General features: G+C 41.2%; 1 protein-coding gene across 1 annotated transcript; it reads right to left on the bottom strand.

The window, feature by feature from the left end:
• Window positions 1-328: 328 nt before the first annotated feature.
• Window positions 329-23660, bottom strand: LOC106088365 (sodium-dependent nutrient amino acid transporter 1). Its single transcript, XM_013253845.2, has 10 exons — window positions 23171-23660; window positions 14117-14348; window positions 13942-14057; window positions 13724-13878; window positions 1606-1709; window positions 1349-1538; window positions 1016-1292; window positions 777-953; window positions 615-712; window positions 329-546 (listed from the first exon to the last, which is right to left on the bottom strand). The coding sequence occupies exons 1-10, from the start codon at window positions 23505-23507 to the stop codon at window positions 397-399; spliced, it is 1836 nt and encodes a 611-aa protein (XP_013109299.2). The 5' UTR covers window positions 23508-23660; the 3' UTR covers window positions 329-396.
• Window positions 23661-26440: the final 2780 nt, after the last annotated feature.

Below are 26440 nucleotides of genomic sequence, written 5' to 3'. Positions count from 1 at the left end.
GAAATTTGGATACCAAATTTTTATTTTTAGGGTACTATATGAGAGCACACAAAATTTCGTTAAAATCGCACCACCCATCTCCGAGATCTGGCGTTTCTGAAAATTAGGGTAAGGGGGAGGGTCCGCATTCCCTTCAGATGTTAAAAAAATGTAGTACCCTATTTTCACCACGGGGTCATTATGCACTATCTGTGAAAATGAAAATCGGTTCAGCCGTTTCTGAGTCTATAAGGAACACACAAACATACAAACAAACAAACAAACAAGCAAACCTACAAACAAACACAAATTGATTTTTATATATAAGATAAAATTTACAAGTTTCAAATATTTATTACATTATTTTTATTTTATTTCTTATCTCTTGTTCTATTAAAGTTTTTTCTATCGAATAAATTAATGAAATAAATTGTCATACAATTTTTGTAATAAGTTCCTGTTAGCATTTGCACTTTGCAAATTTTTTCGATAGTTCTCATATTCCTGTTTAAGGTTTAAATCCAGAGGACCCCATTCAGGAGATGGTCTAAATATGCCCAGCAATTTCTAAAGCAAACACAAAAAATCATTAGAATTGCATATGCATTTGTTAACTAAACTATGGCAATACAAACCTCCTTGAATGTGAGAGACTCATTTTGATTCCACAATTCGTATAGAGCCCATCCGGGCAATTGTATAAGGCCTAAGGCGGCCAAACACCAACCGAAAACTGTTATAAAATATAACAAAAAAAAAATATTCTTCAATATTAAAAAATTTGCACTTTTGCTTACGATGAGCTATTGCTGGATAGTCAACATTTTTATATGTCAAAGGTTCCATTGCCAATAAAGAGTAGATGAGCACGGCAAGCATTAGGCCTGGAGTTATAAGGCCCCAACATAGACGCCAATATATGCCTGTCTTAAGGCCCACCATAAATTTTAAATCCTCACAAAATCTTTTGACACCTGTTGAAAAATGTTGGTATAATTTAAATAAATTTCCTTTAACGTCTTGTCTTCAAACTTACCATATACCCATCCCACTGCCAAAAGCTCTCCAATGGCCAATATGAGAGCAGTAAACGAAACTCCATAGAAATCCACCAAATTCAAAATGAATTGCCCTCCTGGGCACATATACATAATGCTAACGCAAAAACCCAATAGGGATAAAAGCAAAGCTAACACCCAATTGGGAGTTTGAAGAAAGCAATCACGTATTACCCGTATTATGCAGGAGCCCATACCCACCGTACTGCCAATGCCTAAGACAAATAACATCAAAAAGAAAAGGACCGCGAATGCCTTTTAGGTAGTTTTGTTTTAAGGCACTACAAAGGCCCAAAGCCCTGATAGCTTACCTGTGGTAATAATTCGAATTTCGCTATGGCATCCGGGTAGGATATGAATGCTAAGCCGGCTCCGCCTTTGACCACATTAGCTATATCTGTGTTGCCAGTTTGAAAGGCCAAATTACCTAAAATGCCAAAGGTAATACAACCCGCAATAATCGAGGAACATGAATCCATGGTGGTTATAATAACAATATCACTGGAAGTAGTAAAGACAATAAATGGGCCATTGATTTATTAGCTAAATATTCACAATTAAAACTCACTTGTAAACATTTCTTGAGAAATTATTGTAGGATGCATAAGTTATTAGGGTTCCAAAGCATATGGCCAAGCTAAAAAATACCTGGGTGACTGCGGCATACCAGACCTAAAAATTCCATAAGAAATTAATGGGCGCATTCAAAACACTTAATGGAGTCTTAAAATAGTTACATTTACAGTTCTACAATTGCTGTGTTTTATTTTAATCCTATCTAGTGCAGATTAGATGTTCTGGATAGAATATCAGTGCAAAGTTGCACTGGTAAGCTATCGATAGCATGCAATAACAGACATTAAGAACCGATTAATCGTCATTTACACTCAATGATCGGCATGTTTTCATATCCTCAATGTTCCTGGGGCCTTTCCACTTGTTGTTTTCGTTAAGTGGCTTGAACTTCTATTATTCAACCATGAGCATTTATATTACATTTTTTATTAATTTATAAAATTTTTTTTATACCCTCCACCATATACTAATTTCGCCATTATGTTTGTAAGACCTAGAAAAATATCGTCATGACATTCTAAGTCGATCTAGCCATGTTCGTCCGTCCGTCCGTCTGTTCGTCCGTCTGTCCGTCCGTCCGTCTGTTCGTCCGTCTGTTCGTCCGTCTGTCCGTCCGTCCGCCTGTCCGTCCGCCTGTCCGTCCGTCCATCCGTCCGTCTGTCCGTCCGTCTGTCTGTCTGTCCGTCCGTCTGTCAGTCCGTCCGTCTGTCTGTCCGTCCGTCTGTCTGTCCGCCCGTACGTCTGTCCATCCGTCCGTCTGCCCTTCCGTCCGTCTGTCCTTCCGTCCGTCTGTCCTTCCGTCCGTCTGTCCTTCCGTCCGTCTGTCTGTCCGTTCGGCCGTCCTTCCGTCCGTCCGTCTGTCCGTCCGTCTGTCCGTCCGTCTGTCCATCCGTCTGTCCATCCGTCTGTCCATCCGTCCGTCCGCCTGTCCGTCCGTGCGTCCGTTCGTCCGTCCGTCTGTCCGTCTGTCCGTCCGTCTGTCCGTCCGTCTGTCCGTCCGTCTGTCCGTCCGTCTGTCCGTCCGTCTGTCCGTCCATCTGTCTGTCTGTCCGTCCGTCTGTCCGTCCGTCTGTCCGTCCGTCTGTCCGTCCGTCTGTCCGTCCGTCTGTACGTCCGTCTGTCCGTCCGTCTGTCCGTCCGTCTGTCCGTCCGTCCGTCTATCCGTCCGTCCGTCCGTCCATCCGTCCGTCCATCCGTCCGTCCATGCGTCCGTCCATACGTCCGTCCATACGTCCGTCCATACGTCCGTCCATACGTCCGTCCATCCGTCCGTCCATCCGTCCGTCCATACGTCCGTCCATCCGTCCGTCCATCCGTCCGTCCATCCGTCCGTCCATCCGTCCGTCCATCCGTCCGTCCATACGTCCGTCTGTCGAAAGCACGCTAACTTTCGAAGTAATAAAGCTAGCCGCTTGAAATTTTGCACAAATACTTCTTAATAGTGTAGGTCGGTTGGGATTGTACATGGGACAAATCAGTTCATATTTTGATATAGGTGCCATATAAACCGATCTGGGGTCTTGACTTCTTGAGCATCTAGAGGGCGCAATTCTTATCCGATTTGGCTGAGATTTTGCACGTGGTGTTTTGGTATTACTTCTAACAACTGTGCTATGTCTGGTTCAAATTGGTTCATAACCTGATATAGCTGCCATATAAACCGATCTTGGGTCTTGACTTCTTGAGCCAATAGAGGGGGCAATTCTCATCCGATTTGGCTTTTTGCATGAATTTTGAATGAAGTTGTTTTTTATGATAACCGGAAGTAGTAACTGGAGCCTTTGAAAGAATCGAAAGAGAGTCAGTGAAAATGGGTCTGGCAGTAAATGGAGATAAGACGAAATGGATGGTTTCAACTCCCAAAAAGCCTTTCACAACCGATTAGATAAAAAAAATGGAGAAAGTTGGGAACCACAACTTTGAGATAGTCAGTAATTTTATCTACCTCGGCACTGCCGTAACCGAAACGAATCACACCTGTTTTGAGATAAAGCGAAGAATAATACTAGCAAACAGATGCTACTTTGGACTAAGTAAGCAGTTTAGAAACAAGACCACCTCTCAACAGGCGAAGATTACACTATACAAGACACTCATACTACTCGTGCTGTTATATGGTTCTGAAGCATGGGTACTTGTGAAAGCAGATGTGGCAGTATGCTCGGAGTATTTGAGAGATTCGTCGTAAAATATATGGACCAGTTTGCGTTAATGGAGAATATAGGCGACGTATAAACCACGAGCTGTATGACAATGATAGCATAGTTACACGCATAAAAATACAACGGCTGCGTTGGCTAGGTCATGTTGTCAGAATGGATGAGGAAGCTCCTTTGCTCTTTTGAAGGCAAACACGGTGGTACACGCAAATCGGGAAGACCAAAAGCCCGATGAAAAGATCACGTTGTGGGAGATACCTCGGAGAGATTTTAGTATGAGCGCAGAAGATCGAGGCGCTTGGAACGCTATTCTTCGTTCGGTTAGTGGAACAAATATTCTGTCATAGCAAATTAAAGTAAGTAAGTGTTTTTTATGACTTTCAACAAGTGTGCCAAATATGGATCAAATTGGTTTTCAACCTGATATAGCTGTCATATAAACCGATCTTGGATCTTGATTTCTTGAACCACTAGAGGGCGCAATTCTTATCCAATTTGGCTGAAATTTTGTACAACGGCTCCTCCCATGACTTTCAATATACGTGTCCAATATGGCCTTAATCGATCTATAGCCTGATATAGCTTAAAATTTGGCATGAAGTATTTTGTCATGATTTCTAACAACTGCCATAAATATGGTTCAAATCGGTCTATAGCCTGATACAGCTGCCATAAAAACCGATCTGGGATCTTGATTTCTAAAACCTCTAGAGGGCGCAATTCTTATCCAATTTTGCTGAAATTTTGTACAACGGCTCCTCCCATGACCTTCAACATACGTGTCTAATATGGTCTTAATCGATCTATAGCCCGATACAGCTCACATATAAACCAATCTCCCGAATATGCTTCTTGAGCCCCTACAAGGTGCAATTTTTATCCGAATGGACTGAAATCTTACCCAATGACTTCTACTATGGTATTCGACATTTAATTTGCTTATGGTCCGAATAGGACTATTACTTGATATATCTCCAATAGCATAACAATTCTTTTCCATTATTCTTTGTTTGCCTTAAAAGAGATACTGCGCAAAGAACTCGACAAATGCGATCCATGGTGGAGGGTATATAAGATTCGGCCGGGCCGAACTTAGCATGCTCTTTCTTGTTTTAAATTTATAACATTTATTTTTTAAATTTAAATTGCGCATACCTTTAGCCAAATGAAGTAGATCTATCGCCGTAAATTTATTATAACCAACACCACCACTGTGATGCAGACTACTATAACTTAGTGTATTTGTTTGTAACACCTAGAAGGAACAGAGATTTATCCATTGATAAGATACGGATCGACTAAATTTAACTAAGTCCGTCTGTCTTAGTTTGTGTACAGGTCGTAATTAATCGCCCTTATTCCCGTTGTCGAAGGCGAAAATCAACAGCAGTCGTAGTCGAATTCGACGGTCTAGTTCGACTAAGGTTAGGTTAGGTTGAGAAGAGGGTGTAGATATTAATCTGCCCCACACCACTATAGACATACACCTAAGCCAGTAATCGGCTTGTTGTGCGCACTAAATACTAATAAAAAGTAACCTCGTAAAAGAAAATCTAAGTTAGGAATTCCGTTCTACTTACAAAATCCTTAATTGTTTTCCATGCCACACCCCTAAGTTGGTTCATGTCTGGTATTGTGTCCCCACCTAAGTGCCGGTATCTGTTGGATGCGAAAGCCGGGCAATGACAAAGGAAATGCTCCAACGTCTCGTCATCTTCCCCGCATGCCCTACACATGCTATCACTTGCCGCCCCGATTTTACATAAGTGAGCTCGTAGTGCTATATGTCCCGTAAGCTATACTGACCTCCTTCTTACTTCCTTTTAGTAATAGCCTCGTCTTCTCACGGTCTGGATCCCCCATAGGATTTTCGTTGTCCTACCGACCGTTTCGCTGTTCCACAGTGTTGCGTACGTATTCATCGCCCACTCCCTTAACTCGGACTGCGTCGACCCGAAAGGCTTCGGGTTATCCAAGTTTATTGACGGCAGTCCTCTGGCCTTCACCGCCAAATCGTCTGCCCTTTCATTTCCCCTTACTCCGTTATGGCCCGGCACCTAATGAGGATTTTGACATCCTCAGATAAGCCGTAATCTCCTTCTTACACTGCAAGGCTGTTCGTGACCTGTCCTGGTTGTTATTGCCCTTACGGCCAGTTTACTGTCCGTAAAGATGTTCACATTCGATGTCCGCGTTAGCACCACGCCACTTCACGCATTCCGTGGTTACCCGGATCTCCGCTTGTAGGACCGTATTATGGTCAGGCAGTCTGAAACAGATCTCAGTCCCTGGGTTCTCAATGTAGACCCCCAGGCCCACGCTGTCCTCTAGCTTTGATCCATCCGTGTAACATGATCTTCCAGATGGCAATACTAGGGTTCCGTCAATGCAAGAGTATGCCGCTGGCAACAGTACCTTGCACTCGACTTCAAGGTTCGTGTCAGGTATGCGATCGGAAACCTCTTCCCTTCCTTCCGGCTTTCCTATCGTCGCCTCCATTATACCGCGATGGTATGAGCTGCTCCCATCCTCAATCCATTCGTCCATCGCCTTAAGTCTCATAGCCGCAGTGGCTGCCTCACACTTAATCTGTATGTCAATTGGTCGGATATCTAAAATAGTCTACAGTGCCATAGTGGGCGTGGTCCTCATCGCTCCGCCTATGCCAAGACAACATGTTCTCTGAACCTGTTGGATGGTCCTTATGTTGCACTTTTTCTCCATAGCAGTCCACCAAACTACTGAGGCGTAAGTAAGTATTGGTCTTATCACGCTCATGTCGAGCCGGTGGACTATCCTCGGATTCAGGGCCCATTTCGAGCCTACGACATCTGTAAGCCCAACATCTGTAAGCCTTCTCAGTACGCTCCTGAATATGACACTTCCGATTCAGTTTCCTGTTTAAAATCACACCTAAGTATTTGACCTTGCAGATACCGAAATCGAAATATTATTGAGGAAACGTGATACCAAAAATGTCAACGAATTTTGGCTTCGACAACCACAATACCGGTCTTTGCCGCTATTTTATATAGCATTGTTGTTTTTGTTAAACTTGGTTGATTGGTCGGGATTTAACAGTGTTAGTGTACCCATCACTGCCATAAAGTCTGTAGCGCCCATGATTTGTCTAGTTGATTTGCAAATAATTGTTTGCCAAGTATTTTTGTATGAAAAATTAGTGACCCAGGTGGCGTATAATGTATGCCATACTTATCGAAAAGTAATCATACACACCCATATTCAATAGACTTATAAGGACATATTTTAACTGGTTGACGTTGTGACAGAGGTTTTTGCTTAATCAGGAATTTTATGGCGCCTTTTTTTTTTTTTTTTAAACCCATGCCCTGTCCTGATAACGTAAGGTTCTGCTAACTTTGCTTTATTGACAAAGTCCGATGTAGTTTTTTTCATACCCACCACCATAGGATAGGGGGTATATTAATTTAGTCATTCCCTACAAAGTATATATATTCTTGAACTTTCATAAATTCTAAGTCGATCTAATTATCCGTGTGTCTGTCCATCCGTCTGTTTTAGTCACGTTACAGCTTACAAAAATTGAGATATTGAGCTGAAATTATGCCTAGATCTGTATTTATTTAATACACAGGTTAAGTTCTTGACCGGCCCTAATAGAACCATTTGGATATAGCTGTCATATATACCAATCTTCTGATTTAGGGTCTTAAGCCCATAAAAGGCTCATTTATTCTTCGATTTCGCTGAAATTTGGAACAGTGAGTTGTTTTAAGCTACCCGTCATCCTCCCGTACAGATCGGACCATATTGAGATATAGCTGCCATATACACCGATGTGCCGATTTTGGGTCTTAAGCCTATAAAAGCCGCATATATAAATCGATTTCGCTGAAATTTGCAACAGTGAAGTGTATTAAACTTCGCTGCGTTGCATACGCATTAATCGCTCACTCCCTTAACTCGGACTGCGTCGACCCGAAAGGCTTCGGGCTAACTGGTAGTCCTCTCGCCTTCACCGCCAAATCGTCTGCCCTTTCATTTCCCCTTACTCCGTTATGGCCCGGCACACAAACGATGCGAACGGCCATGTTTTGATATGGCTGTCATACAAGTCGATTCTCCGATTAAAGGTCTTGGGCCTATAAAAGTCTTATGTCATACCCGATTTCGCTGAAATTTTGAAATGTGTGTTGGATTAGGCCTCCCGTTGTTTGAGCATGAAATGGCCCAGATCGGACTATATTAGATATAGCTGCCCTATAGACCGATCCGTTGATTTAGGCACTTAAGCCCATAAAAGCAGCATTTCTTATCCGATTACGCTGATATTTGCAACAGTGAGTTGTATAAGACTTCGGTTATTCGACCCGAATATGGTCTCTATGGGACTATATTTAGATATAGCTATCATATACACCGATCCGCCAGTTTAGGTTCTAAAAAAACTTATTTATTACCCGATTTCGCAGAAAATCTCAACAGTGTGTTGTTTTAAACCTTGCATCAACCTGGCATAAATATCTGCTGAGACAGTCAGGAAGCCATTAAATTCCTCGAGAACGTATTTGTGAACACAAAAACCGCCCTTGACTGTCGCAGACCTCTTAGCTAGATGGCTGAACAGTTCAAAATTCACCTGTTCTGGGTGCCGGGCCAGAGAGATATCGCAGGGAATTCTAAAGCAGATAGGAGAGCTTGCGAAACTAGGAACTACCTTACACATTGTAGGGATACTGAAATATGTGGGTATGCTTCGAGCGACATGTAAGCTAAGTTTTCCGGACCAGACCTGAAGGACAATGAATGATAGATGGTCACAAAGAGGGGGCTGTGAGCATTCCAAAACTATGTGGCCTAATCTAGACTTGAGAAGGTCTACCGCTTTGCTGTCATTGACTAGAACAGACGTCTCAGTCATTGTTTCCTTCATGCCAGTTCACTGTCTAATTGGAAAACATGCTGACAGACTGAAGGTAGCCAGCAACGACTTTCGCAGAAACTGTGAGGACATCGTAGAAGAGGACACTAAAGGGTGATTTTTTTGAGGTTAGGATTTTCATGCATTAGTATTTGACAGATCACGTGGGATTTCAGACATGGTGTCAAAGAGAAAGATGCTCAGTATGCTTTGACATTTCATCATGAATAGACTTACTAACGAGCAACGCTTGCAAATCATTGAATTTTATTACCAAAATCAGTGTTCGGTTCGAAATGTGTTCATTCACCGTAACGTTGCGTCCAACAGCATCTTTGAAAAAATACGGTCCAATGATTCCACCAGCGTACAAACCACACCAAACAGTGCATTTTTCGGGATGCATGGGCAGTTCTTGAACGGCTTCTGGTTGCTCTTCACTCCAAATGCGGCAATTTTGCTTATTTACGTAGCCATTCAACCAGAAATGAGCCTCATCGCTGAACAAAATTTGTCAAAATTTGAACACATTTCGAACCGAACACTGATTTTGGTAATAAAATTCAATGATTTGCAAGCGTTGCTCGTTAGTATTCATGATATTCATGATGAAATGTCAAAGCATACTGAGCATCTTTCTCTTTGACACCATGTCTGAAATCCCACGTGATCTGTCAAATACTAATGCATGAAAATCCTAACCTCAAAAAAATCACCCTTTATAAAACACCTTCTGTGTGTGTGTCCCGCACTAGCAGTTGGAAGGAGTTTCACTTTAGGGTCTCACTTCTCTGAGTCTGATTTAGCGGATGTGAACATTCGCAAGTTATTGGGCTTTTAAGTCGATCTTGATGGTAAAAAGGTAGGAACTAGAAGGCATCTTCCTTCTTCTGTTCCTGTAATATAACAATGGACGGAAACGTCTAACTGAGTCGGATGGCAGACTGCCAGTCAAACCTAACCTAATGTAACATAAAGCAAAAGGAGGTGTGCACAATATATTAGGTAGGCTACCATGATCGTTATTTTGGCCTGTCCAGGGGCCTAACCAGATTGTTATGCCATTAACAATGCTTCCACCTACTCACTAATTAGTGAGCAGTGCAATGGTAGAAGCATGACTTTCGAATGAAACGATGGATCTTATTGATCAACTTTGTCTTAAAGTGCAGTAAGAAAAAATTAAAATTCAACAGCCAACATCTCCTCAAAAAGACATTTAACATCAGCAACACACAGAAAGCCAAACCTTTCGTTAAGTTAGAGAATCGCTGAACTGATGTCCAATTTTGAGCCAATTGTCTGGGTGGACACCACACCCCCAAACCCTCTCCCAATCGGACATATTCACCGATTATGGCAAAACGGGGCTCAAGTGATAGGCATTTAAAAGTAGAAAATTAATCCCATATTCACTTTAGGGAGTTGGTGTCTGGGGGTCCGCTCCACCCCTAAAACGCCCCTCCAGGTTTATCTACCACCGCAATATGGGACTCAAATGTAACATAATTGGGACTGAAGCACCATCTGATATGCCCTTTGGTTGCAACATGTCTGCTTAATATTGTAAATCAAATACAGGACATACGAGTATTCATGAGCTACGGAAATATGGGGCTCCAATAAAAGATATTTGGGAGAAGAATACAAATTTGAAACCTAGTTTTGTAGCCAAGATACTAGGGCCGCCCCGCCTCTAAAACAGACATGCAGACAAAACATGAACATATGGGTTAATCAAGTGAGAGGGCCGATTTTCTCACATATCAATGAGTGCAGTCCGATTGAAGTTTAAGCTCAATCATAAGGGGCCTCCTTTTTATAGCCGAGTCCGAACGATGAATAGACTTACTAACGAGCAACGCTTGCAAATCATTGAATTTTATTACCAAAATCAGTGTTCGGTTCGAAATGTGTTCAAATTTTGACAAATTTTGTTCAGCGATGAGGCTCATTTCTGGTTGAATGGCTACGTAAATAAGCAAAATTGCCGCATTTGGAGTGAAGAGCAACCAGAAGCCGTTCAAGAACTGCCCATGCATCCCGAAAAATGCACTGTTTGGTGTGGTTTGTACGCTGGTGGAATCATTGGACCGTATTTTTTCAAAGATGCTGTTGGACGCAACGTTACGGTGAATGAACACATTTCGAACCGAACACTGATTTTGGTAATAAAATTCAATGATTTGCAAGCGTTGCTCGTTAGTAAGTCTATTCATGATGAAATGTCAAAGCATACTGAGCATCTTTCTCTTTGACACCATGTCTGAAATCCCACGTGATCTGTCAAATACTAATGCATGAAAATCCTAACCTCAAAAAAATCACACTTTAGAATAGGAAAACATCACCATTTGGGATATGTAGGAAAGGAGAACCAATTTCACATTCATCTAAAATGCACAAAAACCAAGGATGAATTCCAATCCAATGACCTGGCTTCCATTGCTTTGTTTCGTCTGGACGTAGAAGATATATTAGTTATAAACGGACTATGTCCCTAAATCCGGAAGTTCGATTTTGATTTAAGACCCATGGTTTCTTGGGCAAATTTTCTTACAATTTCTCGTAGATTTCGATTGTCGCTTTACTTGGAATATTATTGAAAAAAATTACAAAATTTCTATGGATTCTGAAAAATTTTAACTAAAGGTACAATCAGATTTGTCAAATATTTGACTTGGGTCAAATATTTGCTTAACCTGAACGTACCTTAATCTTATATATAAAAATCAATTTGTGTTTGTTGGTAGGTTTGTTTGTTTGTGTGTTCCTTATAGACTCAGAAACGGCTGAACCGATTTTCTTGAAATTTTCACAGATGGTGCATAATGACCCCGTGGTGAAAATAGCGTACTACATTTTTTGATATCTGATGGGGGCCGGACCCTCCCCCTTACCCTTATTTTCAGAAACGCCAGATTTCGCAGATGGGTGGTGCGTATAAGCGAAATTTTGTGTGCACTCTTATAGTACCCCAAAAAAAAAATTTCGTATCCAAACTTTGGATGGGGTTCCTAGGGGGGCTGCCCCACCATCATCACTGTCAATGTTCTAACCGACCTTTTATCGAACGCAATTAACTCCTTCGTCCTTCTCCGACCAATGACAGGCCAGAGCGCAATAGCAATGCGGCAACCACCCGCTGAGTCCCATATCGCCACCAACCCTGCTCGTGGCGCAATCGTCCGCCCCCTAATTACCTGAATCCTTTCATGTGCAGGCAATCCGCCACACATATCAAACCTACCGTCCTCGCATCCAAGGCCTTGAGCGCCGCCGTACTGTCCAAATAAATCCCGAGTTTTGAGATAAATCCCTTTTCTTGCGACTACTGTATTGGCACTATTGACGAGGCGCGGTCTGCCTGAAAGACCGCGCACCCGTCTGGTCGTCTCAGAGACAAACCAATATTGAGTGCGTCGAAGTAAACTCCCAATCCTGTCCTTGACTGCATCTTGGAGCCATCAGTGAAGGTCGAGGTCTCATCCCCCTCAAACATAGCATTCAGAATGGAACTGTAGTCGCACCTAACCTCCTTCAGCATGCCGAGCTTCTTCAACCTAAGCGCGACCTTGGCGGTGAAGATCCGAATATAGGCCTCAATGGGATGCATATTCAGCATCGCTTTTAAACCTTGCTGCGGTGCGGATCTCAGTGCTCTCTCCGACGCAAGCCAGTCTCTGGACCTTCGCGAACTCTCTCGTACAAGTGTTCTTATCTACGTTTCTCCTCAATACCAGTGCCACATAGATCTGTATTAGTCTCACAATGGCCGTATACATACAATAAATCATCTTGGGGGTTACCCCCTACTTTCTAACGAACATCCTCCTGCAGAAGTAAAAAGCACACAGTGCCTTACGGCTCCTTACCTACGTATCTCTCTTACTGGACAGCTTCGAAACAAGGACTATGCCAAGGTAATTCGCTTCATTCAACAGCTTCAGAGTGATCCCGTCCTAGGAATGGGGGCCTAAACTCCGGTATTTTGTAGACCAATCACGACAATATGGGACTCAAAAGAAAGGTATTTAGGATAAGAAAGCGTATCTGATACCCAATTGTCGGACCAAGTGCTAGGACCACCCCAAGCCCCAAAACACCCCTAAATCGGACATATTTACCGACCATGGCAATATGGGACTCAAATGAAAGGCATTTGTGTGTAGAATACGAATCTGATATCCAAATGTGGGACCAAATTTTTGGGGGTCCACCCCTTTCCCAAACACCCCCCAAACAGGACTTATTTACTGACCATGGGAAAATGGGGCTTAAATAAAAGGTATTTGAATGTAGAATACGAATCTGATATCCAAAAGTGGGACCAAGTGTTTGGGGGGCCGCCTCTCACCAAAAACATTCCCCAAAAGAGACAAATTTACGACCATAGCAATATGGGGCTCAAATGAAAGGTCTTTGGGAGTAAAGCACGAATTAGATATTAATATTCGGGAAAAGTGTCTATGGGGCCACCCCACCCCCACAACACCACCCAAATAGTAAGTATTTTCTGACTATTGCAATATGAGGCTCAAATAAGAGGGTTTTAAAATGGAACACAAATCCGATGTGTATTTTCAAGGCCGACTCACTGAGTGGCCGCCAATCCCCTAAAACTAAGAGCACGCTGCTGATATATTTTCAGGGCTTAGAATTTTCTGAGGGTCTACCGCTTTCCCAAAATGCCCCAAAAACAGCAATTTTTCAGTGATCATCGCAATATTGGGCTCAAATAAAGGTATTTGGGAGTAGAATACGAATTTGATATCCAAATGCAGGACCATGTATTTAGGCCATCACTCCTTTCCCAAAACACCCCCAAAGGGAAAAAATTTTTCGAAATAAATATTTTAAGGAAACTTTTGTCCCATATAAAGTAAAAGAAGGCGCAGCAAAGCGGGCCCGGGTCAGCTAGTTTTCTAATAAAAATAATTTTTTAATTGCATTTAAATCCCAAGTTTTGTTAAATTTCCTAAAATCCAGAACATGTTTGAAATTTGCAATGAAAATTAATATTTGAATAATAATAATTTTTAGCTTACCAGAGGATTCAATAACTCCTTCCACTGAGGCTTAAAGAAATATATAATACCTTGTAAAGCGCCAGGCAATGTCAAGGCCCTGATGAGCAGAATAATCAGTACCACATATGGAAAAACACCCAAAAAATAGGCAGCTTTGCCAGAACTTTTAACACCTTTTAATACGAATAAATTACTAAGCGAAATTAATTAAAGCAGGCAGTAGCAAGGGAATATACCTCTAATTAGCACTCCACCAATAATTATCCAAGAAACAGCCAGACAACCGACCAATTCCCAATTCGGTAAGCCAATACCATCTTTGATGTTCTCATACTCATGCAAAATTTCTTTCCTAGTGAGAAGGCAAATATAAGAAAAGGCACGCCTTACTGGAGAACATTAGAAACTTACTCAAAATATAATTCGGCTGGTGACATTTTTCTTGCAACAAATTCGTCCTGAGTTGTATTGCCTCCTGATGCCAACTCATATTCCAAGCATTCGTTACCCCATTCAGGTTTACACTTGCTCCAGGGTAGAACTTTTGAAAATGAAGCTATCAAAAATCTTAATGTTAAGGCCATTATGCTGGAGTAATAGGTGATGGAAGCAGTTGTAGCTAAAACCTGACCGGCAGCCACACCTGTGAAAAAGTAAGGAAACATATATGTTGATTGTAAACAAGTATGTTTATTTTTTTTTTTTGTATTTCAAAAAACAAAATGTGCTCAGAAAATTTTTTGGAAAAAATTTAAAAAATTCTTGCCTTGAAAAAAATACCTGGAAGGCTTATAAGTAGCATGTCAACTGAACAAAGGTCAAAGTAGGAATTTTCTTGAATTACTTGTTCACCTTACTGTTAGCAGGTAAATTACAATTGTGGTCTTGCCCCAGTTTACCAGATTGAGATATTCAGATTAAGATAACAGATTTTCATGGTGATTAAGATATAAGATTTGTATAAAATTGCAAACTTCTGTTAAGAAACAGGGGGCAAACTTCTTTCATATCAATGAGTGCTGTCCGATTCAAGTTTTATATTCAACTAGCTGATCCGGGCCCGCTCCGCTGCGCCTTATTTTACTTTATATAGAACAAAAGTTTCCTTGGACTATTTGTTTTCAACAATTAAAGCTCTTTTAGTGAAATACCATGCTAACTTGACTAACAGTTTAACAATATAAGTACCTTTATCTGAATCCTATATGATCTTTATTGGTCTACGAATTTAAGTTTGGTATCGAAAGTGGGTATCAATTCTTGCTCTATCGCCCAATACCTTTCATTTAAGCTCCACATTGACATGGTCGGTAAATATGCCCGATTTAGGGGTGTTTTGGGGATTGGGGTGGTCCCCCAAACACTAAGCCCGGAAAATATATCAGCAACGTGCTTTATTCTCATATATTTATACATCATTTATTTGAACCCCATATTGCCATTGCCCTCAAAATTGGATATCAAATTCGTTTTCTAATCTCATTTAAACTCCTTATTGCAAATGTCAGCAAATTTGTCTGGTTTGGGGTATTGGCCCTAAAAACTATGAATATTTAGTTCCCCTCTCTTTAAGACTCAAATTGTCTTGGTCAGTAAATAAGTCCTATGTGGGGGTTGTTATGGTGGTGGGACGTCCGCAAGACAGTTGGCCCCTAATGTTGATATCAGATACGTGGTCTTCTCCCATATACCTTTAATTTGAGCCCCACATTTCCATAGTCGGCAAACATGACCGGCTTGGGGGTATTTTGGGGGATGGGCGGCCACTCAGTGAGTTGGCCTTGAAAATATATATCGGATTTGTGTTCCATTTTAAAACCCTCTTATTTGAGCCTCATATTGCAATAGTCAGAAAATACTTACTATTTGGGTGGTGTTGTGGGGGTGGGGTGGCCCCATAGACACTTTTCCCGAATATTAATATCTAATTCGTGCTTTACTCCCAAAGACCTTTCATTTGAGCCCCATATTGCTATGGTCGTAAATTTGTCTCTTTTGGGGAATGTTTTTGGCGAGAGGCGGCCCCCCAAACACTTGGTCCCATATTTGGATATCAGATTCGTATTCTGCATTCAAATACCTTTTATTTAAGCCCCATATTCCCATGGTCAGTAAATAAGTCCTGTTGGGGGGTGTTTTGGGAAAGGGGTGGACCCCCCGAAACGTGGTCCCATATTTGGATATCAGATTCGTATTCTACACACAAATAACTTTCATTTGAGTCCCATATTGCCATGGTCGGTAAATATGTCCGATTTAGGGGTGTTTTGGGGCTTGGGGTGGTCCCCCTAACACTTGGTCCGACAATTGGATATCAGATACGTTTTCTTATCCTAAATACCTTTCATTTGAGTCCCATATTATCGTGATTGGTCTAAATATATGTTTGGTAGGTTTTAGGGTGGGGCAGCCCCCATAGGTACTCCATCCGAAATTTGGATACCAAATTTTTATTTTTGGGATACTATATGAGAGCACACAAAAATTCGCTTAAATCGAATCACCCATCTCCGAGATCTGGCGTTTCTGAAAATTAGGGGAGGGGGGAGGGTCCGCCCCCCCATCAGATATCAAAAAATGTAGTACCCTATTTTCACCACGGGGTCTTTGTGCACCATCTGTGAAAATTTCAAGGAAATCGGTTCAGCCTTTTCGGAGTCTATAAGGAACACACAAACATACAAACAAACAAACAAACAAACACAAATTGATTTTTATATATAAGATGATAAGGGACCTCGTTTTTAAAGACAAACGAATGGTATGTCGCAATTAGGAACCTCTTTAAGGAGAAGTTTTTATATATTAGGATGGGATAACCGCCGCTCAACTTTTTTTCCGGTGTTTTTACCAGGATTCGAACCCATGCATTCACCGTCATGGGTATACCAACTAATGCCAACCTTTGCACCAAAATTTGTATTTCTACCCTAAAAATAGTATAAATGTTTTTCTTCTTCCGTCGCTAAGCACTGAAGATTTAGTAGTAGCCTGCCTTGAATTAAACAAGCCTCATTACTGGCTGGTTTTCCTATATATGGCATACGATTCTGAGATGCCGCCCTCAGACCTTAAGTCGCTGGTTGAGGCCGCTTCTGTAGGGAAGAAGAGGAAGTAGGAAGTTATGCTAATGCGCATCACCAGCTATGGGAAAGTTCGGCTGTAAACGAAAGGGGTGAGCTTCTCATCGAATATATTATAAGTTGTAATCTGGCGATTTGTAATAAAGGGGATAAACCTAGATACTACCTTTGTATCGGAAAATATAAGTGGAAGAATATGCGACTGCGATGTGTTGGATGATAACAGCTTCCCTAGTCATCGTTACATTAGTTTCAGCCTTGGAGAAAATACTGCAGAAGTGGTCCCTCGGCTAAACAGAAGAAAAGCCGATTGGGCTCAATTTCGGCACCAATTCTGCACGTCTTTCTTTTCTAGACCAGAAAAGGAAGTGGAAACTGCGGAGGATATAGACATAGTGGTCAAGCGGATCACGAAGGCCCTGAATGACTCTCTTGTGTCAGCAGGTTCTAGTGCCAAGCCAAGGGGCAAACAGCGACCGCCATGGTGGACCCCAGAGCTGGTTGGTTTAAGGAAGGACTGCAGAGAACTCTTCAACAGAGCAAAAGCCACAAGAGCACCACACGATTGCGACATCTATAAGGCTGAGCTAAGAAAATATAAGGGTGATCTGAGAAAGGATCCGAACAAATCCTGGGTAGAATTCTGCAGCTCCGTGAAGGATACATCTGAGGCCTCTAGGCTAAGGAAGATTCTGTCCTCGATACCTATTACGGTGGGGTATATTCAGAAGGCAGAAAATGTATGAACAATATCTAGTGAGGAAACACTAGAACTACTCGTTGATGCACATTTCCCGGGAAATTTTTAAAAAAAATTTTTTTAATTCTCCAACGGATAATGTGGCGCCAAAAGAGGTTGTCACTGGTATGCATTCGTCGGAGGTAATAAGGCAAATTGTGTCTGAGCCGATAATCCGTTGGGCGATAAGAAGTTTCGACTCCTTTAAGTTTCGGGCTCTGATTATGTATCACCGGTTGAATTACAAGCTGTGTCTGATAGACTGGTTCCCTAGGTTAGGGAGATATACTCTGCTTGTATCAGAATGTCATATATACCTGTGGGATGGAGGGACTCGAAGGTCTGATGAAGTGGCAATTGCGATAAGGGGAAAGTTTCCCAGCACTCTAAGAGATATACTTCAGGAAGCTCTACGTGCAACAGCAAAGTGGGCTACCGAAAGTAGTCTGGGTATGAATCCGTGCAAGACAACAGTAGTTCTTTTCAGCAGGAGATACAAGTTGCCTACAGTGGAACCTGTCTCCTTGGGAGTAGAGTATGTTCCATTTACAGAAAGCGCAAAATACATGGGTGTTTTGCTGGATAGGAAATTGAACTTCAAATCCATCTTTTTGGAAATGGCAAGAAAGGCCACTCTTGCCCTTTACAGCTGCAAGAGAGCCATTGGCAAAAGTTAGGGATTTATAGCGCGGTATATACTGCAGTTGTCAGACCTATTATGCTATATGGTGTTGTGGTATGGTGGATGGCGCTTCAAAAATCCACCTACTGCTCAATACTTAACCGGATCCAAATGATGGCTTGTTTGTGCATCACAGCCGCAATGAGGACGACACCATCTGACGCACTGAATTTAATGCTACATCGTATGCCTCTGGACATTGTGGCTACCCAAATTGCAGCGACCACTGCCGTGAGGTTAAGGGAGCTTTCTCATTGGTCATGTGGCGGCTACGGACACTGTGTTATCCTTGATACAACATCCGATGTTCCAGGCAGTGTGGATTACACCCTACCTCAGCCGCTTTTTGATAAAAATTACTGTACCACTATTCCTGATAGAACCGATTGGAACTACGATATCCCTGGTAACAGAAGTTCCATGGATTTCTATACCGATGGTTCCAAACTAAACGACCAGGTGGGCTTTGGGGTGTACTTTAAAGATCTAGAACTGGTCATATCGAAAAATTTACCCGACCACTGCAGTGTGTATCATGCAGAGATCCTTGCAATTAAGGAAGTTCTGTAATGGCAAGATATAATGTCATTATACTACCCTACACATTCCAGGGATATGGAATCTGTGGGTATGCTTCGAGCGACATGTAAGCAAAGTTTTCAGGACCAGACCCGAAGAACAACGAATAGTAGATGGTCACAAAGATGGGGCTGTGAGCATACCAAAACTATGTGGCCTAATCTAGACTTGAAGAGGTCTACCGCTTTGCTGTCATTGGCTAGAACAGACGTCTCAGTCATTATGTCCGTCATGACAGGTCACTGTCTAATCGGAAAATATTGTGACAGACTGAAGGTTGCCAGCAACGATGCTGTGAAGACATCGAAGAAGAAGAGACTATAGAACACCTTCTTTGTGTGTGTTCCACTTTTGGTTGTCATTTCTTTAAGAACCTGTCTGATTTAGCGGATGTGAACATTCGCAAGTTATTGGACTTTTAAAGCGCTCTGGATGGTACAACGGTAGGAACTAGAAGGCATCTTCCTTCTTTTGTTCCTGTGGCATAACAGAAACAGACTGCCACTGAAACCTAACCTAATCTATGGTCGGCATCCGCCCACACAAGTGGCCCCAAAATTGGATATCTGATTTGTTTTTTACTGTCAAATATCTCTCATTTGAGTCCTATGTTGTCATGGTTGGTCTATATATGTCATATACGGGTTTTGGGGGTGTAGCGGTTCCCATACTATAAGAGCGCACAAAAAAAATCGCTTAATTCGCCACACCTTACTCCGGATTGGTCCACATATCAGCATGGGAGCCCCATAGATACTTAACTTCAAATTTGATTGTTGGATATCATTTTCTTAGTCTACGAAGGCCACCGTAGCGCAGGGGTTTGAATATCCGCCTAGTACGCTGAACGCCTGGGTTCGAATCCTGACGGTGGTTTTCCCCTCCTAATGCTGGCAACATTAGTGAGGTACTATGCCATGCAAAAACTTTTCTCCAAAGAAGTCGATACCACTGCGGCACGCCGTTCGGACTCGGCTATAAAAAGGAGGCCCCTTTCATTGAGCTTAAAACTTGAATCGGTTCCTTAGTGGAATGTTCATGGGCAAAATTTGCATTTTTGCATTTGCATTTTACTTTCAAACTACTTTCATTAGATTTCTTGTCGGTGTGCTAGGCGTTTTTCCAGTTACTTGACCCAAAATGATTTTCACTCAAAATATTGAATATAAGACGACCTTTCCAATGGACTCAATGAAACCTGAATTAATGGTCTAGGCCATACTCCGCCTTAAAAGAAGTTGTAATTACGAGAAAAAATTGATGCGTAATTTTAAATCCAACATTCTACAAAGGTTTATATGGGGCTGTGGTCTAGTGGACTCAGCTTGGTCTAAAGAATGCTTAGTCTATGCAAAAAAACCGCATTGACGGTTAAGTGCATACTATGAACTCAAATGAAAGGCTTTTAGGAACGGAATACATGCAGATGAAATTTTTCCCATGAACATTCCATTAAGGAACAGGGGCAAACTTCTCCATAGGAATGGATTACCAATAACATCCAAATTTATAAACAAGTCCTTGGGGGCAACCCCATGTTAGTATGTTTTAAAAGCTGAAATAATGATTTCTGTAACAGTTGTGATGATGTCGAGGAAGATGAAACTATTGGGTTGCCCAAAAAGTAATTGCGGATTTTTTAAAAGAAAGTAAATGCATTTTTAATAAAACTTATAATGAACTTTAATCAAATATACTTTTTTTTACAATTTTTTTCTAAAGCAGCTAAAAGTAACAGCTGATAACTGGCAGAAGAAAGAATGCAATTACAGAGTCACAAGTTGTGAAAAAATTTGTCAACGCCGACTATAGGAAAAATCCGCAATTACTTTTTGGGCAACCCAATATAAAACTTTAACGAGTGCTGCATTAGCAACCAGAAGGAGTTCCACTTGAGTTTCTCATTTCTTTTAATTGTCAATTAAATACTTTTCACCAGGAAGCGAAAGCTGGCTTTTTTCAGAGGATCTTCCTTTCATAGGATAGAACTGCCGCTCTCTCCGAAGCCAAATATCTGGGCATTATTCTTGAACTAAGACCAAACTAGAGAGGGAACGTCGAGGAAATGGTCAAGAGGGGGCTGAATGCGCTCTACTCCTGACGCAACTCGATAGCAAGGAATTTAAGGCTTATGCTGGGAACCGTGTAGATGTTCAGGCGGTGATACGACCTATTCTAGCCTGTGGATGTCTGGAATGATATCAGGCTTTCAGGACAATCAAGAAGGTATTGGGTACCGCTACAATGCTAGTCTCTGGAGCAAAGGGGAGTGCCCTTTTACTCGTTATGTCTTTGGTCTTTATGTCGCTGTGTGGCTAGGATGACCGTCCTTAGACTAAGGGTTTCTCGATCCCGGCGCTTTTCAAACTTTCGGCATCTTTCTGTTCTGTCGGGGAAGGGTGATGCTATATGCGGCGTGACGGGAGTCCTTCCTTATTGTTGGGTTTCCCTATAAAATATCACTGCGACCTTCTGGATATATGGATGGGACTAAATTGGATGGGGGAATCGGGGCAGGAGGCTTCTTATGAGTTCCTTGGAATAAGAGGCTTCTGGACGAGTGTAACGTGTTTCAGGCAGAGGTTTTCGCTTTTCTGAATGAAAACACTGTAGAGGTTTTCGGCTTTGGGCCATGTAAGGTCAAGCCTGGTTAAGGACGTTGTCTAGGAATTGCAAGCGCAAATCGTGCTACGGAATCTATGAAAACACCCCAGTGCGGGTTTCTTGTAAGGTAGACATTACTGAAAAAAAGATCACTCTAATGATGGCGAATAAAATGATTATCTGATGTGACTGCTGCCAAATAAAAGTTTAGTCAGATTAGGAGAAATTTTCCATTTCAATCACAGTATATCGTATGTTGGGTTAGGCCATCACGTATTTAAAACAAGTAAAAAGGCGTTAAGTTCGGCCGGGCCGAACTTTGGATACCCACCACTTCGGGTATATATGTAAACCACCATTCATCAAAATCCGGTGAAAATTGCATACCTTACGTCCCATAGCAGTTATATATGTTCCGATTTGCACCAAATACTAATAAGTACACGTCATTGTTCAATTGTGTATAACAAAATATTGGTCTCTTTAGTAGCTATATCTAAAAATAAACCGATCTGAACCATATAGAACATGGATGTCGAAAAGCCTAACATAAGTCATTGTGTCAAATTTCATTTAAATCGGATTATAAATGCGCCCTTTTTGTGGCAAATACTTTAAATCGAGATATCGGTCTATATGGCAGCTATATGCAAATCTTGTTCGATCTAGAACAAATTGCAGAAATATGTGGAGTGGCTTAACTTAACTCTCTGTTCCAAATTTCGGCAACATCGGACAATAAATGCGCCTTTTATGGGCCCAAAACATTTAATCGAGAGATCGGTCTATATGGCAGCTATATCCAAATCTGAACCGATCTGAGCCAAATTGAAGAAGGATCTTGAAGGCCCTAACACAACTCACTGTCCCAAATTGCGGCGACATCCGACAATAAATGTGCTTTTTATGGCCCCAAAACCTAAAACCGAGAGATCGGTCTATATGGCAGCTATATCCAAATCTGGACCGATCTGAGCCAAATTGACGGAAGATGTCGAAGGGCCTAACACAACTCACGGTCCCAAATTTCAGCAAAATCGGATAATAAATGTGGCTTTTATGGCCCTAATATTCAAAATCGGAGGATCGGTCTATATGGCAGCTATATCCAAATCTGAACCGATCTGAGCCAAATTGACGGAGGATGTCGAAGAGCCTATCACAACTCACTGTCCCAAATTTCAGCAAAATCAGATAATAAATGTGGCTTTTATGGCCCTAATACTCTAAATCGGAGGATAGGTCCATATGACAGCTATATCCAAATCTTGACCGATCTAAACCAAATTGACGGAGGATGTCGAAGGGCCTAACACAACCCAAATTTCAGCAAAATCGGATAATAAATGTAACTTTTATGGGCCTAAGACCCAAAATCGGCGGATCAGTCTATATGGGGGCTATATCAAAATGTAGTCCGATATAGCCTATCTTCGAACTTAACCCGCTTATGGACAAAAAAAGAATCTGTGCAAGTTTCAGCTCAATATCTCTATTTTTGAAGACTGTAGCGTGATTTCAACAGATAGACGGACAGACGGACGGACATGTCTAGATCGTCTTAGATTTTTACGCTGATCAAGAATATATATACTTTATAGGGTCGGAAATGGATATTTCGATGTGTTGCAAACGGAATGATAAAATGAATATACCCCCATCCTTCGGTGGTGGGTATAAAAACTTTGAATATATTTTTTTGTTTAAAATACCATCGAACAACAACATTTTTAAAGTTTTTATACTTATCTTTTTCTACTTAGAGGTAATTTGCTTACCTTTCAATACCGGTGCCATATTGAAAGCCTTGATGCAGCCTCTTCCTGAAAATTGTCCCACCAATATCTCCAGATAATAAACAGGTCGGCCAATAATCAATAGGACAATTAGATAAGGTATTACAAAAGTTCCGCCACCATTTTGAAAGGCAATATAGGGAAAACGCCAAATATTTCCCAAGCCCACCGATAGGGAAATGCATGAGAATAGAAACTCTATGTCATTACCCCAAGTTTCTTTGGGCTGTGTGGTTGTGGTGGTGCTGTTTGCTTTGGTAACATGTTCATGCACTCCTTGTCTGTGTTTCAAAAGTCCTGCTTCCACCAGGTCGGTCATAGTTGTTCCTTTTTAAATCGAAATAAATCTCCTGCAAACCGATTGCTGTGCGTATCCGCTTGTGTCTTCTTAGATGTGTCTGCTAAGCTTTTTGATTTAATACTGCCCCATAAGCGATGATGTCTTTATCACATCCGCAAGTGAAAACGATTTGTGAGAATTACTAAGCTTCTATTTAAGATTTGTTGCTTTTTTTCTTTTGAATCTCGAGCGGCGGGAAGGCAGTCCGCATGGTTTATTAAGAGGTGTAAAGATATTAAATTGTATATCATGATTAGATGTGCTACAATTTCGTTGTTGGCGCAGCTTTTTCTTGAGGTCTTGATATCATATTTAATTAAGGTTTAGTTTAATCAAGTTTTCCGTGTCGTTTTTTAAGCATTTTAAGACGTCACGTTATTTATGAATGGATATTTAAACTAGTAAAAGTTTATACCGTTTGAAATCAGTGAATAGCCTTAAAGCATTTTCACGTAAAATTTGTCGCCAAGTCAAAATGGTTAAGAAGAAGTTGCACAATAGGGTTATATAACCCACACATCACTACTGTGGTAGAGGGTATTATAACATAGTGCATTTATTTGTATCATCCAGAAGGAAGAGAGATAAAGCCATTGATAAGTGTATGGATTGATTCAAAATCTCTTTTTGATTCGATTTGGCTATGGCCATCTGTCCGTTTTTCTGTCTGTCTATATTACATTAATTTGTGCATAAAGCACAAATCGCAATTCATTGTATACTCAACTAGCTGACCAGGGCCCGCTCCGCTGCGCCTTCTTTTACTTCATATGGAACAAAAGTTTCTTGGAATATTTATTTTCGACAATTAAGGATCTTTTAGTGAAATACCATGCTACGAAAATAGTATATCGCTTGACTAACAGTGTAACAACATAAGTGCCTTTATCTGAATCCTATATGATCGTTATTAGTCTACGAATTTAAGTTTGGATGTAAGGTGTACTCCATTCTTAGAATACTTAATTTCGGCCCGATATTCTCATGATGTCTGATTTAGTGGTGTTTTAGGGGGCGAGGCGGTCCCCCAGGTGGCCCAGAAAAAATATCAGCATCGTGCTCTTCTCTCAAATACCATTTATTTAAACCCCATATTGCCATTGGCTTAGTATTCTACTCCCAAAAACCTTTATTTGAGCCCCATATTGCGATGGTCACTAAAAAATTGTTGTTTGTGTGGTATTTTGGGTATCAATTCTTGTGAAAATGGGTATCAATTCTTGATCTACTCCCCAATACCTATCATTTAGGCTCCACATTGACATGGTGGGTAAATATGCCCTTTTTAGGGGTGTTTTGGCGATTGGGGTGGTCCCCCAAACATTAAGCCCGGAAAATATATCAGCGACGTACTCTATTCTCATATATCTATATATCATTTATTTGAACCCCATATTGCCATTGCCCTCAAAATTGGATATCAAATTCGTTTTCTAATCTCATTTAAACTCCTTATTGCAAATGTCAGCAAATATGTCCGGTTTGGGGTATTGGCCCTAAAAACTATGAATATTTAGTTCCCCTCTCTTTAAGACCCAAATTGTCTTGGTCAGCAAATAAGTCCAAATTGGGGGTTGTTATGGTGGTGGGACGTCCGCTAGACAGTTAGCCCCTAATGTTGATATCAGATACGTTGTCTACTCCCACATATCTTTAATTTGAGCCCCATATTTCCATGGTTGGCAAACATGACCGGCTTGGGAGATGTGCGGCTACTCAGTGAGTTGGCCTTGAAAATATTGGGTTGCCCAAAAAGTAATTGCGGATTTTTTAAAAGAAAGTAAATGCATTTTTAATAAAACTTAGAATAAACTTTAATCAAATATACTTTTTTTACACTTTTTTTCTAAAGCAAGCTAAAAGTAACAGCTGATAACTGACAGAAGAAAGAATGCAATTACAGAGTCACAAGCTGTGAAAAAAATTGTCAACGCCGACTATATGAAAAATCCGCAATTACTTTTTGGGCAACCCAATATATATCGGATTCGTGTTCCACTTTAAAACCCCCTCTTATTTGAGCCTCATATTGTAATAGTCAGAAAATACTTACTATTTGGGTGGTGTTGTGGGGGTGGGGTGGCCCCATAGACACTTTTCCCGAATATTGATATCAAATTCGTGCTTTACTCCCAAAGACTTTTTATTTGAGCCCCATATTGCTATGGTCGTAAATTTGTCTCTTTTGGGGAATGTTTTTGGTGAGAGGCGGCCCCCCAAACACTTGGTCCCACTTTTGGATATCAGATTCGTATTCTACATTCAAATACCTTTCATTTAAGCCCCATATTCCCATGGTCAGTAAATAAGTCCTGTTGGGGGGTGTTTTGGGAAAGGGGTGGACCCCCAAAAACGTGGTCTCACATTTGGATATCAGATTCGTATTCTACTCGCAAATACCTTTCATTTAAGTCCCATATTGTCGTGATTGGTGTAAATATATGTTTGGTAGGTTTTAGGGTGGGGCGGTTCTCCTAGGTACCCCATCCGAAATTTGGATACCAAATTTTTATTTTTAGGATACTATATGAGAGCACACAAAATTTCGCTTAAATCGCACCACCAATCTCCGAGATCTGGCGTTTCTGAAAATTAGGGTAAGGGGGAGGGTCCGCCCCCCTTCAGATATCAAAAAATGTAGTACGCTATTTTCACCACGGGGTCATTATGCACCATCTGTGAAAATTTCAAGAAAATCGGTTCAGCCGTTTCTGAGTCTATAAGGAACACACAAACATAAAAACAAACAAACAAATCTACAAACAAACACAAATTGATTTTTAAATATAAGATAATGCTTGGATGTTTTCCCATCCGATGGAAGGATAGCTTCATCATACCACTTTATAAGAAGGAAAGTAAAGTCAATGTCGAAAACTATAGAGGAATAGCAAAGCTTAGTACAATTCCGA

This window comes from Stomoxys calcitrans, chromosome 5 (assembly GCF_963082655.1).
Source record: "Stomoxys calcitrans chromosome 5, idStoCalc2.1, whole genome shotgun sequence".
Lineage (NCBI taxonomy): Eukaryota > Metazoa > Arthropoda > Insecta > Diptera > Muscidae > Stomoxys > Stomoxys calcitrans.
This window is presented reverse-complemented; position numbering and strand designations above follow the sequence as displayed.

Bases quoted from the DNA above. Each gene is read 5' to 3' on its own strand.
- LOC106088365 (XM_013253845.2), bottom strand. From the start codon at position 23,507: ATGACCGACCTGGTGGAAGCAGGACTTTTGAAACACAGACAAGGAGTG. The intron at 1,293-1,348 runs GTAAGCTATCAG...ACTACCTAAAAG, and splicing joins AATTCGAATTATTACCACAG to GCATTCGCGGTCCTTTTCTT. The intron at 713-776 runs GTAAGCAAAAGT...ATTTTATAACAG, and splicing joins CTATCCAGCAATAGCTCATC to TTTTCGGTTGGTGTTTGGCC.